General features: G+C 39.3%; 1 protein-coding gene across 7 annotated transcripts in view; it reads right to left on the minus strand.

Moving 5' to 3' along the window:
* Positions 1–12,965, minus strand: part of etv4.L (ETS variant transcription factor 4 L homeolog) — a 47,528-nt gene extending 34,563 nt beyond the window's left edge. Inside the window, exons 1-5 of one of the 7 annotated variants that reach the window (XM_018266390.2) lie at positions 12,843–12,965; positions 11,339–11,472; positions 10,577–10,664; positions 9,928–9,975; positions 1,551–1,604 (exon numbers count right to left, since the gene is read on the minus strand). In XM_018266390.2, the coding sequence (XP_018121879.1) occupies positions 1,551–1,604; positions 9,928–9,975; positions 10,577–10,664; positions 11,339–11,383 (235 nt within the window). In that variant the 5' untranslated portion in view covers positions 11,384–11,472; positions 12,843–12,965. 7 annotated transcript variants of the gene reach the window in all.
* Positions 12,966–13,773: the final 808 nt, after the last annotated feature.

The following is a 13,773-nucleotide window of genomic DNA, read 5'->3' on the forward strand; positions in this document are numbered from 1 at the left end:
ATGTGGCTGTACATACTGAGATATTATCCACAGACAGCCACAAAGGCCAAATACTAAATCATTTAGATAAAAGATTGTTTAGTTTACCAGCAAAAGCCACAAAGGGTGATTACTAGAGTGCATTAAAAGGTAAACCACCACATTTTCCCCAAAGAACGTAAATGGTCAGTGTAAGGTCTATTTAAATCTATTTGAAAATTATATGATAATATTATATACATCTTTAGACAATGACACACACCTCTCACATATATGACATGTGTCAGCTTTCTTAATACTGTATTCTAGGTAAGAATGGGTACCTTGGAGAAGATGGCTTCAACACATTCCTTTGGGCTATCATATAGGTTTAAATTTTTGATGTAGGTAAAAACGCCTACCAGATCACTTCCTATTCTACGGAAAAAAAAAAAGAGGCCTGGCACCGGCTACTGGAACTAGAAATTGCAGTAGCCATATTTCTGATTGACCACATGCCATGGCTCTCAATGAATCTAATGCAGCAAGCAAATAGTTTTATGGAAATATTTTCAGATATATAAAGGATAAACAGATCACAGTAAACAAGTGGCAATATCCCTTAAAAACTTTTGTGGAACCGCACTCAGTTTCCCAGTTCCTATTAATTTTTGCATTCACATAATAAAGTGTAGATTCTGCCTTAATACTAGCTCCTCGGTCTCTATTTACAGTTTCAAATGTTAATAATTGTTGAAATATTAAAATACAAAAGAGGGAAAAACGGTTTAAAATGAGCCCCTTTATTTCTGTGACTCCATAAGAGAAAAAAAATAGCTTTATAAAAACCCACACTTTCAGGCAGTAACAGATTTGCTGCCATGGAAAATAGGACTATATTCATAACATATTAACTTTTTCCATGCCTGAGATTTCTGATCTGCCAGTGTGCTGCCAGTAAAAAAAAACAAAAAAAAACACATGGCAAAGATCAACAAGATACCAATGTAAAATAGAACCAACAGTGCTAGCACAATGGTACTTTAATGCCAGTCCATAGTCCTAATATCCGTTTGATACAGAGAGAATTCTGGTATTTAGCACTGTGAATGTAAATAAAGTTAAGATTTTATATATATTTTTTTTTTTTTATTTTCACAGAGTGGTGTACAGCAGGTTCATATAAAATTCCAGCCTTGCTATTCAATAAATACGCGTAAATAATAAATTCTCATTCCAAGCACCTAGAACTTTGAGCCTCAGTTACTTGATAGAAATGTTGGGAGATGCATGATTAGATGGCTTCTCAGACGTGGGACTAAGGCAGGAAGAATATATTGAAACCACTGTGCAAGACATATGATATGCATAGAACATTTCTCATTACCATTTCTACAAAATAGAGAGTAATGGTCTATTTAAATACCATGTTTATCCAATTACAATCTAAATCAAATAAAAGTGGAAAAAAACATAAATGTAAAAGGGAAAAAGACACCACAGAGTCACAAAAGCCTTCCTGGACACAATACTCTGAGCAGGAAATGCAAACAAAAGAGTACAAGCAAAAACAAAAAGAATCCCATACTCACAGTTTTCAGCCTGATAATCTGGTACAAACTGTTCATCATTGTCAGGCACCTGAGCTGAAAAGGGGAGAGAAAAAAAAAATACATGTAAATATACAAGTCTCAGCATCTGATCTTGAAATTACAGGGCACAGTTAACCGTGAAACAAAAAGATTTTGAAAGTTACTTCTTTAGACTATACCCACTAAAAATAGAAATCCTTCCCGGTGTCATTCTATGAATCTTTAACTCTGAATATTCAACATGACGCATCAGTGTTTATAGTCCAATAACAAAAGGGGGAAAACAAAGCCCTTTTTAACTAAAGGATGTAGCCTGAAAGGGAAACTCACACCTAAAAATGAGGTAGGGCGGAACGCCTTTTAAATAACGAGTACTGCCTAAAATTATCTAAACAAAAATCTTAGTTTGACGCATTGTCCTGAAATAAAATCTGTAAAATGACTCTGGAGTCAGCCGTTGCAGGGAAGTAAGGCCACAGCTTCTTTATTCAAACTAGTAGTCTTACAAGAAACAGCTAGTAGGTATAACAGTTCATAGTTAGATTATATTCAAGGCGGTAGGGAGAAACAGCTAGTATTTATATACCAATGGCAGTATATACACATTTATTTTTACACCTATTATATCACTTACCTGCACTTTATATTCTCATTTTATACTTCAGTAAACTAAGATTACATAAATGTGTATGTATATAACCAGCATAGTTCTGCATGAATGCATCTCATACCCAATTCATTCAAATTAGGGGGTGTTCAAACATGGAAGACCAGCAGAGATATGGTTAATCAGACAGGGAAGTTAGGTAGAGGTCCCTATACACATAATGGATAAGCCAAACATCATATCAGGCTGCTAGTTCCATCTGTTATTATGCAACAAAGCCTACCGACAGCCAAAGGTGGTGACAAATGCAGCAAAACTATAGCTCAAAAGCTGATGGGCCATTTCTATTAAACTGGGTGCCAGACAAGGCATGCAGGGTCCTATCAACCACTAATGACAGTCCTGCTTTAAGACACAAGTTTTCGTTTAAAACTTGCATACCTGTACCCTTACAACTTAAATTAAAAAACAAAAAAAGTTCTCTTTTTTTTTTTTTTTTAAACTAGCAATAATCTGCATGTTCCTTTTAGTTTAAGCCATGAAATGTGTTATGGCCAAGAATGAATTAGCTGCAATGGGTGCCTGCTCCTTAATAGCAGGCTCTAAATAGTAACAGCTTCTTTTATCGTGAACAGATAGGAATTTAGCTGAACTTGTGTAACCACACAAAGCATCTCTTTAAGTTAATGTTCTAGGTTTCAGAGCTCTGGCTTATAGAATTCCTAGTCTCCATTGTGTTATGTCTTTTCTAAACTGCACAACATAAAGACAGAACACAAACACGTCTAGAGTCTAACATGTTTTATAAGGGGGTGGGGAGATAATTACGAGCAAACTAAACCGAATTACCTAGATGCAGCTCCATGCTAAGTATTGTAGCTAGATGCAGAGTTAAAAGTACGAGGAAGTGTAAATATTTAGTTATATATCCCAACTCAAACAAATATACATATAGGTTTACATTTTTAGATCAGTACAGGTATGAGATATTTTATCTGGAATGCCAGAGACCTGGGGTTTTCCAGATAAGGGATCTTTGCATAATTTGCACAAAACATTTGCCATCCATCAACATAGAGTTATGCTATCTTAACCAACATCAAGTACAATACACAGTCTTATTATTAAAGATAAAATGAAACAGCAGTAAAACAAATGAACGATTGTTTCTTCAAACGGGACTCTATGGGAAGTTTGTGGGCCAACGTGTTTCCATACAATAGATACCATACCAATATTTACAAAAGATTCAGTTTAGAAAATAGCTATGCATTAAAAATAGAATGTTTTTTTAACAAGAAGTGTTTTGAGTTTTTAAAATAAGAAACGCTTCAATGCACCCCAACTGCAAATTGCTGGCCGAAGAGGCAAGAAATTATGAGCTTTTGAGCATAGATGCAACTGATAACCCATGTGCACAGGTCGACTGCTGAACTACATCTCCCAGCATCCTTAGGTTTAAAAATACAGCATGAAGGGCCTCATGGTGGAAATCTTTCCTGTAGCAGTAACCATTCTAATACAGCGAGTAGTTACTATACTGAATATTACAGGAAATAACAGATTCTACCCAAGCACATCCTTTAAGTAACGGAAGAGCAGAAAAAGCAACTTAGCACTATATCCCACCTGATACACTGTATACACCTGTGTGTTACCAATGCATTCAAACCCCCACAGAACTTAAGGCCCCCGATGGCAACAAGCTTATTCCCACTGACGTACTTTGGGAATTCCCTCCTCCCTTGGGTTTAAATGACAGCAGTTGAATGACGAGCATTCATGTAAATGTAAGCTGTTGGTGCATTTAAGCGCTTCGGTTTAAGATGGGTTAATGCTGCCAAATGGCATAAGCAATCTCGGATTTATGTTGCATAACCATTAACAGCAAGAAAAAAAAATGTAAACCAGCTGCATTAGAGACTTAACCCATTCAGCGCTAAACTGGAACTTTATCCATTTAGGAGCATGTACCGTATAAACATGAACTTGGATTTTAATCCGGTTCAAAGTTTTTATTTTTCTTAAATCCTTTATAAATGCAGAGCATTTGCACCATAAATCATTTTCTCCCTATTTGTAAACATCTGAGACACTATTGGGGCTGTCACAACTGGAGGCTACGTGGACCAGAAGCAGCTCTAGAAAGGATTTTTATGACCTCAGTGGGCTCAACATCATTTTAAACTAATCGGGGAAGTTTAAAAAAAAAAAATAATTGACCTACTTCATGTAAGAGGTTGAGAAGCACTGCACTACACGATCTCTAACTCTATACAGCACTCAGTAGGAAATACACAATACAAGTGCAAGTTAACACTAGTGCAGTAGCCTAGACATTCAGTTTCATAATCATAATGGTGTTAGACCACTCAAAGATAGTTGCTTATGCTTATGGGTGGTTATATATGTATTTTCCTATCTGCTTAGATCTACTTGTATAAGAAGTGTAAACTGGGGTGCATACAATTTTCTTTTATGGCTCTAAAGAGTTGTAATGGGTTTGTTTTAACATTGGTTCTGTTTAAATATAATATGATAAAATTCCATCTGACACATGAGCAAAGCCATGATCAGACCACAACTGACTGCTTATTACAAAGCAAACAACCTTATAATTCTAAATCATATTTATATACAGATTTTATCCCTTCAATAAAATCTTTTTAAAACATGCCAAGGACCAGCATAGCATGCTGGGAGGTGTGGTCCTTATCAAGAGGCGGCTGCTGAGATGCACATCCTTGGCCTCAATATTTCAATAGGATGGCATGTGTGCTCTTCTGGGAACTGGAAACAGCTGATTACGCAGTCTACTCAATAGACATTGTCTGGAGAAATCACATTCCCACTCTTGCAACTGTTTCATCATGCATTACACACTCCAGACCTTTTATTTAAATTAATCACCTGAAAACATGATAATATGCTACAGCGCACACCAACAGCTAATATTTGTGTTCATTCACTCTCAAGTATGAAGCAAGGAGCAGTCCCTTCTGATGAAAACAGATAAATGCAGGTTTGTAAAGGATGCTCCCCATAAGTAATAGCATAATGCCTTGCTAACTGATAGCTATTTGCAGATGGAATCGGAAGCACATTTTTTTCCCTCTTTATTATTAGTCGCTGCGGAGGTGGTGATGGGAGCTGTATTAACATCTACGTGCCAGTTTCAACCCACCCCCAAGATGTTACACTTTAAAGTCAACAGTAAAAACAGAATATTTCAGAAACTTGATTTGAAAGAAAGAGAACGATGAAGTTGTTAGAAAGAACACACAAATACACAAAACCCGTTACCATAAATATATACTTAACGTAAACATGCAACCTCCATAATGATCAGGTGAGCTGAGTAGAGATCCAGCATGCAGGGAGTTAGTATTTTTAATTAAAACAAGCTCTATCCGCTGTAACAATGACCTGAAGCCAAACAAGGCAGAAGATGTATGAGTCATTCTTTCTGCCAGTGAATGAGACAGCTGATCTCCTAAACAATTTCTCAAGACAAGCAGTCAGAAACTGGAGTTCTGCCGCCTCCATTCACAAAAACAGTCCACCATCGAGCATGCGGTTCAACCACAGTCTTTCTATGTCACACCCTTTACAGAGACCTGCAGTTAAAGTAAACTTGAACTTCCCAAGTAAACACAGCTAGCTCGCCCTCTCGCTTTACAGGAGAAGTAGAAGATGGGGCTTTGCGTATGATGCATCATATGCAAAGTTTCATTTAACCGACATACCCGAAGGAAATACTTGTCTAAACTATATAAATCGCACCATGCTTCCCAGCGAGTCGTTATAAGCATCATTGAGTCACTGTAAACAATCAGAGAAACTAACAGCATCTAATCTGAAGACACGACACGAATATAAGGGTGCCAAATCCTTCCTTTTTTAAAGGAAAATGTCCATATTTAATACTTGCACCATCTAGATTGTGTCTGGGTCTGTATTCTCTTTAAGGGCTTTACCATTTTCAAACATAAATAAAAGCAACTTTCCAATATACATACTACAACTTTGCTAAAAGCTTTTAAATTGTATATATGACCACTTTTTATGCTCTACCCTGGTCGTTCTGACTTTTGCAACAATGTAGCCGAAGAAAGACGAATACCAAGCCTGTAACAAGTGACTGTTGTCTTCCTCTACATCTTTTAAGAGGAAGAATCGGCAAAGGGACAGAAAAACACGGCTTTCAGTTGCAGTTACATTTGCTAATAAAAAAAATTGTGAACGAATGTAAATAGTGGCAGTTGCTTAGAATGGCACTTTCTTTAGTCTTGAGCAAACATTTTATTTTAAGCTTTACATCTTCTTTCATTTTGCCACTTCTCAAAAGAGATACAGTGGCGGTGGCCTACTCTGAAAAGTCTTTTGCCTTTCTCTTATTCCTGTAACAGCAACTTTGCAACGCTGTTTCCACAGCTATATAGCTTCTAGGAAAAACAAACTTTTTTTGTAACACAGCCAACATTAATATTAGAATTAAAACCCATAGGCAGCTCAGCATAGGAAGCTAGCTCCATTATCTAAAGCAAATAGGACACCCTGTATGTTCCTGACCAACATACATGTTTCAACTGTTGGACCATCAAAACAAATTCTGTGTTGTACCTAAAACAAATAAATACTTCTGAATTCATTCATCACAACATGATTTAGGGAGAGTTCCTTTCATCTCAGAAGAGATGTGGATTTTTCTTAACCGCGGTCTAAAATGATGGGTGCCAATGGTAGCTAATCATTTGAGGAGGTTATATTCATGCACTCTTGGGTGCCCATCTGGTATGTAGAAATCAGTTCAGACTGAGCCTCCTCCTCTCCTTCTGCCAGTAAAATATAGTCATTTCATCTCCAGAAAAATAAAGGATTTCAGGGAACTGACAACATTAGATACTCAGTACTTTGCATTAGAAATCACAATCTTCTCTAGATAGGAGGCAAGATGTTTACATGGGTACACACTATTTATTATACCATCAGCTCAGTTAATCTGCTGTATCCAGATTTTGGGCATGAAGAAAATACCCAAGGGTCAGACCTAAAGTGTGATTATACTGCACCCTGGGTCATTGTGAATTAATTGTAGGCATTTCTGAAAATGTATTTGTTAACCTAAAACCTAGAAATTGCCCACCAATATTCAGCCTGGATCTGATGCTTTTGGCGGTTAACATTAACAAATCCGGGTTTAAAAATCACAAACTCCTTCCATGTAATAGAATTTGCTTTAGAAAAAAAGATAAGAAAGTTCCATAAGCAACAATAACACTCTTTGCTGATAACACTCTACAGAGAAATATAACACAATTACATCTAATTGAAAAACTAGTAGCTACAAGGCTAAGAACATTACAATATTACACCATGGAGCTGACATTTACAGAAAATTTGGATATTGTCTTTTTTTTTTCTTTAAGGCACTGATTTTGTTCACCTCTATTAATGAAAAGATTATGAAGACATTATACGATTTCTCATCATTAAGGAGCTTCGTGGCGGATTTGCTCCCAAGTACTACAGGGTTATGGAGAGTGTCTACACTCTTTTTCCTTTTAGGATAGACTAATGAGCATATCTTTGACCTGGTTGTTACTCAGTGGGGGGGTCCATAACCTGCTGGAAAACCTGGTATGTTGCCATCTATCTTGTTAATAGGCACATATACTGCCAGATTTCATGGTCACTTTACGGACTACATAATCTTAACAAAGGGCACGTAAACACTACAAAATGTGCCAAAACTGCACGCACATTTGTGCTAATGGCCCAGACAGCATCGCATATAAATAGACTCTGCACTTAAGTTATTTCCTTCATAGGCCAGAGAAACCCGATCTGAACAGTAAAGCTAGAAAAGTGGAATAGAAATATATAGGATGGAGAGATTTCCACATGTTCCAGCAGCTAATGGCCGGTATCAGTATCCTCTCTCTGGAAAGTGCTGTCTCATATTAACAACAGTTTAACACACCACTGTATATATATATATATATATATATATATTATATATATATATATATATATATATATATATATATATATATATATATATATATATATATATATATATATATATATATATATATATATATATATATATATATATATATATATATATATTTTTATACCATTCTTATACATAACAAGACATGCACATACATTAAATATATTTGCAACTTCAAGCCACTTGCACAGAGTATTACGCCTGTTCAGGCAGGTAAACATTCACCTGGCTTTTTAAGAATGCTGATTCATCTAGAGTCCGACTAATCAATATTAATAAAAAACAATAATCATAAATCACCAAGTCTACTTAAAAGCATAGCTGCCATATTCACAGACATCAAATACCTCCTCCATCAGTTACTGCAACCGAATGTTTAGGCTGCGAGTTTATTTTCAAAACTGTAGGGTAAATAGAGAGGTTTTTACTATCATTTCTCACTGATCCATCCCTGGAACTTCCAAATGCACAAGCTACTAGAATATTTAGAACAGGAATTGGACGATGAAATGAATGCCATAATTCCGTTTAGCAGCAGAACGTTATAAATCTAACAACAACAAAAAAATGACTTTAAAGAAGTTATGACAAGCATGAAAACACGATTTGACAAGCCGATAATGCACTGATGTAAGCTATTGATATCTGCTAGAAAGCTTTCATCTTAAATACTATAGTAAAATATAAATAAAACCACACTGCACCATATTCAAGTTATCAACAAGGGAGTTAACAGATTATTTACCTCCTAGATACAGTTTGGAATTTCATCACCAGTTACAAATCATGTGTTTCTAATATTACTATCTAGACATGGCAAAAAGTTCACATCAGAGGATATTGTCCTAATGAAGACCAATAATAGTTTAAGACAGATACAAGGGATTAAATCCACAATAAATCTGAGCCTGCTTATTATTCAGTATGTCTTACTACAGAGATCAACTGAAAAAAGCAATGTAAACAGACACCTGAACTAGCTGGATGCCCTCTATCCAGCAACCTTGGCTGCAACTGAACGTCGATATACATAGCATCAAATTCCATAAAGACTTTCCTCTGTTAAACAGTAACGATGTATCAATGGAATTAAAATGGTAACATGCTTAAAAGTCAGGTTTAGCAAAAATTACATTCTGGAACTAATTTTTTAAAAAAAGTTTTCTTTGATCTATTAAAATCTTAGGGAAAAACTTGTTCTTCTCAATAATAGCATACACACCTAGACTCCTATGCTGTGAACAGGATGGGAAGAAGACACTCGCATTTAATTCTTGAAGCATCCCGTCCTGATGAACTCAGAGAAAGCAATTTGTGCCATCAGAAAGGAACTCTTGCAGATCACCAAAGAATCATGTGTGCTGCTCAGTAGGTAACAGCAAGCCCTGATCTGGCTGACTGTGTGCAGTCTCTGGAGGTGCACTGATATAAAACCTGATCAATTGCAATTAAAAACTGAGCAGAGGCTCAGAACTTGAAGTCTTGGAGCATTAGTTCTTGCCAAAAGCAGATGTGATTGTGAGCTGGAAGCAATTTCTCCTGGTAATTTGTGATGACACTGGATAGAACAGCCCCATAGTCCCCAAAGACAAACTCATCAGAGGCTCTAATGTATGCATGACACATGAGGTGGCTCTTTTAGAGCTCAATTAATTGGGCTGAACATTAAGACAGCAAGATCAGGACTGGTCCCCCCCCCTCTCTTCTGTTGGGTTTTCAATCTCGAACAGGATTTTTTTTCTTTCTATTCTTACCTTCTGCAAGCCATGTTTCTTGTAACTGACTCAGGTCTTGGAAGAGTTCTGGAGGAGAGAAAGTCGAATATTCGCCGTTTTAATGCTAAATAGAATAACCACCCATTGTCATGCATTTCAGTAAACAATTCTATGCAAGATAAAGGGAGTGTGAGAGATGCAATTAACCTTATGATTATATTTCTGTATCATGTCTGCAAATGAATAGTACAAGGACCCGGTGATCTTAATCAGTTGGTGCAACCACAGTTATGACCCATCGGATAAATATTGGTGGTTTAGACAAAATGATTAGACTTTATGTAAGACAAATTTAGTATGATAGTACAAGTGGAAAATACATATGACGGCTGCAGTTAGATAAACTCTGCCTTGAAGGATGAGTAATGTGGAGGAGCACTTAACCTCTGAAGGCCACAGACTATAAATGCACAGTGTGCACGATAAACAAAATACATATGTACTGTATGTGGGAGTGATTCATAGGTAGGTGCACGGAGATACTAAGATTAGCAACTCTTTTTTTTTTTTTTTTTTTTTTTTTTTTTTAACAAGGAGATTTAGCACTAAGCTGTATGAGTGAGTGGAGGTGTAAAGAGGGCACTAAAAGCCAAAACAGCCCTAAAGCTTCTTATCGGCAAGCTCTCACCTTCTGAATCATGAGCCAGGTCTCTATTTAGAAACTTTCTTTTCCTGCTGCTGGATGTTCGCTCATGACTGGTTCCCCCACTCTGATTCTAGAAGAGAACGACAATCACGGACATGGAGTCAAGCTAACTAGAAACTTCAAGCACTTGATTTCGGTTTGAGATAAAAGCAATCCCCTATAGCACTCAGCGTATGGCAATCTTACAGCCCTGCACTTGAGAGGAAAAAAAAAAACAGTAACTGTCTGAGTGCCAGTGTTCAGCAGTCGGGTGGGGGCAGGGATCCTCTACCTGCGCAGTTGTTTTTAAAAATGCAACTCCCCCCAACCTCCCCTTAATACTTAAACTACAACTCCCAGAAGCATCTAAAACACGTCAGGGCAGGGATGGTGGTAATGGGAGTTGTAGTTCAGCAACTCCAGAGATGCATGTGCACAATCAGTACAATAAAAAGTGCAAAAAAAACAGCATGCACGTTGCACAATAGCTGCACAAACTGAACTGTACCTTATTGAATATATGTATATTGAAAATTAAAAAAAAACAAATGCAAAAAAAAAAAAAAAAACATATCCACATGTGCACACGATCCTGATTGAGAAATTGTATAAAAAAAGTTAATAATAAAAGGGGGGATTGATAAAAAAGTGGGAGAAGAATGGCTGAGAAGTCAGCAGAGAAGCAAACACAAGCAGCCCCCCTCCTCCCAATCCATGTTGCCTGGTTAAACTCCCAAATAAAACTTCACAAAGCCAAAAACTCACATTGGGGAGCACGTAAGGCACTTGCTGGTCATAAAATCCATCCATCCTGGGGGCTCTCAGGCAAATCTGGGCTCAGGATTTAACGTTTCGGGCATTTATCTGGCGCTTTCCTCGGAAACTGGGTTGCGAGCAACCTACAGGGAACAAGATGGCTTTAGGGGGAAAAAAAATCATGAATGAGCGAGAGGCTCCTGCATAGCATTTGCATAGCTAATTAACCTTCAACAGTCCCATTCATAAAAAACCCTTCCGCGCCACCCAGCTGCCTGCGCACCAAAGAATCCCTCAACTTGCCCCCAAAAGCCCAAGGAATAATGACGTGTTTGCTCGCCACGGACCTCGGAGCGAGTGAAATCACGGATTGGCGAACTGGTAATGGCGATGAGAGCGGTTTGCCGGGCACCTAACGGGGAGTTGAGAGGCGGAGAATCGGCGGCGCTCCGGGATCCCATTATAAAACACGCGCGCACAGCGGCAGCACTCGCCACAAGGTGGAACGGGTCGGGCGGAAACGGGCGATAAAAGTTGCCGAATGACCCACCTGATAACGGTGCCCGAGCGATCGGCTGCACAAAACTCCCTCCGAATGGCATAAAAAACATGAATTATTTCCTCAGCACTTCCCCCCTCCCTCCTCCTATACAAGCAGAGAGAGAGCGCCACTGACAGAGCTCAAATTCTATGGGCTTCTCCTCCAGGGGCCTCCTCTCCAAACTGATACATCTCTCCCTCCCTCCCATTGGCTCACTGTTTCTTTTACAGGATCAGATTTCTGCCTGTCAATCAGGCTCCCCCCCCCTTCTCTCTGCCTCTGATAAGAAAAACAATGGCTCCTGATCCCCCGGGGGAGTTGCCATTCTGACCTTTCTTCGCCCTCTCAGTGAAATTCGGAAATGCTTGTTTTCCGCCGGCTCCATTAACTTCCCAAAACAACAAAAAGAGAGAGAGACTTGCCCTCCCCCTCGCCACACCTCCCCCCCAGCGGCGATTCAGCTGAATGAAGGCACAAAGCGATCTTTATAAAGCGCCATATATGTGCAGGGAAGAGAATTCATGAATGAGAGCAGTGTAACGCGCCGGCCAGCCACAACTGCCGCTTACAAGAGCACGACTGCCACTTGCAACAAGAGCGCAGCTGCAGCCCTCGCCGGCCCGTTTATTCTTCTCTTGCCTTCTTGTCTGGCCGTGTAAAAGCCCCTAAGGTGCAATAACACGCAGGAAATAATTTCCCTATATACATTCACTAGGGCCATGTTGTCATACACAGATTTGTACAACTTTTTTTTAACCCACAGAAAGTTGGCCATGCAGCAGTCCTATTGCTCAAGCAACTCTCTACTTTGGGGGAATGTAAAGTGTCATCTGTGCCAGTGTCGGACTGGCCCACTGGGATACCAGGAAAACTCCCGGTGTACGGAACGCATTTTAGGACATCCTGTGGCAAAATACATCTCCTTCCTGCGATGTCCTATGCCTTTTGAAATGGCGCATTGGTTGCTTTTACCGTCACTCATCGGCCAAATCTGCAATCACACCTCCGTCCTCTACCCTCCCTTCTCAGCCGTCACTCATACAAACTCCGACCTCAGCCTTCTTCTCTCAGCCTTCCACCCTCCGTCCTCTTCCTTTTAGTCCTCTTCCTTCTGCCCTCCGCCCTCGCTGCTCAGCGCTCCCCCCTCAGGTCTCTCTTTTCAGCCAATAGTCTTATCCATCAGTTTCTAAAGTGGTGAGCGAGGGCGGAAGGAAGAGGAATGAGGGCGGAAGGCAGATGACTGAGGGAGGAGGATGGAGGGCTGGGGGCGGAAGACTGAGGGTGGAAGGTTGAGGGCGGAGTTCGTATGACTGACGGCTGAGAAGGGAGGGTAGAGGACGGAGGTGTGATAGCAGATTTGGATGATGAGTGACGGTAAAAGCAACCGATGCGCCATTCCGAAGGCATAGGACATCGCAGGAAGGAGATGTATATCGCAGCAGGATGTCCTAAAATGCGTTCCGTACCGGTGGCCCAATTGTCAGTGGGCCCTCCTGCTTCTAACCATTTGGCCTGTTTCATGGTCAATACCTACTTCTGTATGGGAACAGAGGGGCTTAATAGATAGAATAATAAATAATAGAATAGAAAGAAAAGGGACTTGAAGAATAGAGGTTGAGGTGAGAAAGAGGAGAAATAGTTTGGAGAATGGGCCCATGGACTAAGGTTTTCTGGTGGGCCCCTGGCATCCCATTCCGACACTGATCTGTGCTTAAAGAGATTGTTCACCTTTGTGTTAACTTTTAGTATGATGCAGCTAGGGTTGCCACCTTTTCTGGAAAAAAATACCGGCCTTCCTATATATTTATCTTTTTTCCCTATTAATAACATTGGGATCAGCCATCATTTTTACCGGTCAGGCCGGTAAAATACCAGCCAGGTGGCAACCCTAGATGCAGCGCAG

This window comes from Xenopus laevis, chromosome 6L (genome assembly GCF_017654675.1).
Source record: "Xenopus laevis strain J_2021 chromosome 6L, Xenopus_laevis_v10.1, whole genome shotgun sequence".
Taxonomy (NCBI): domain Eukaryota; kingdom Metazoa; phylum Chordata; class Amphibia; order Anura; family Pipidae; genus Xenopus; species Xenopus laevis.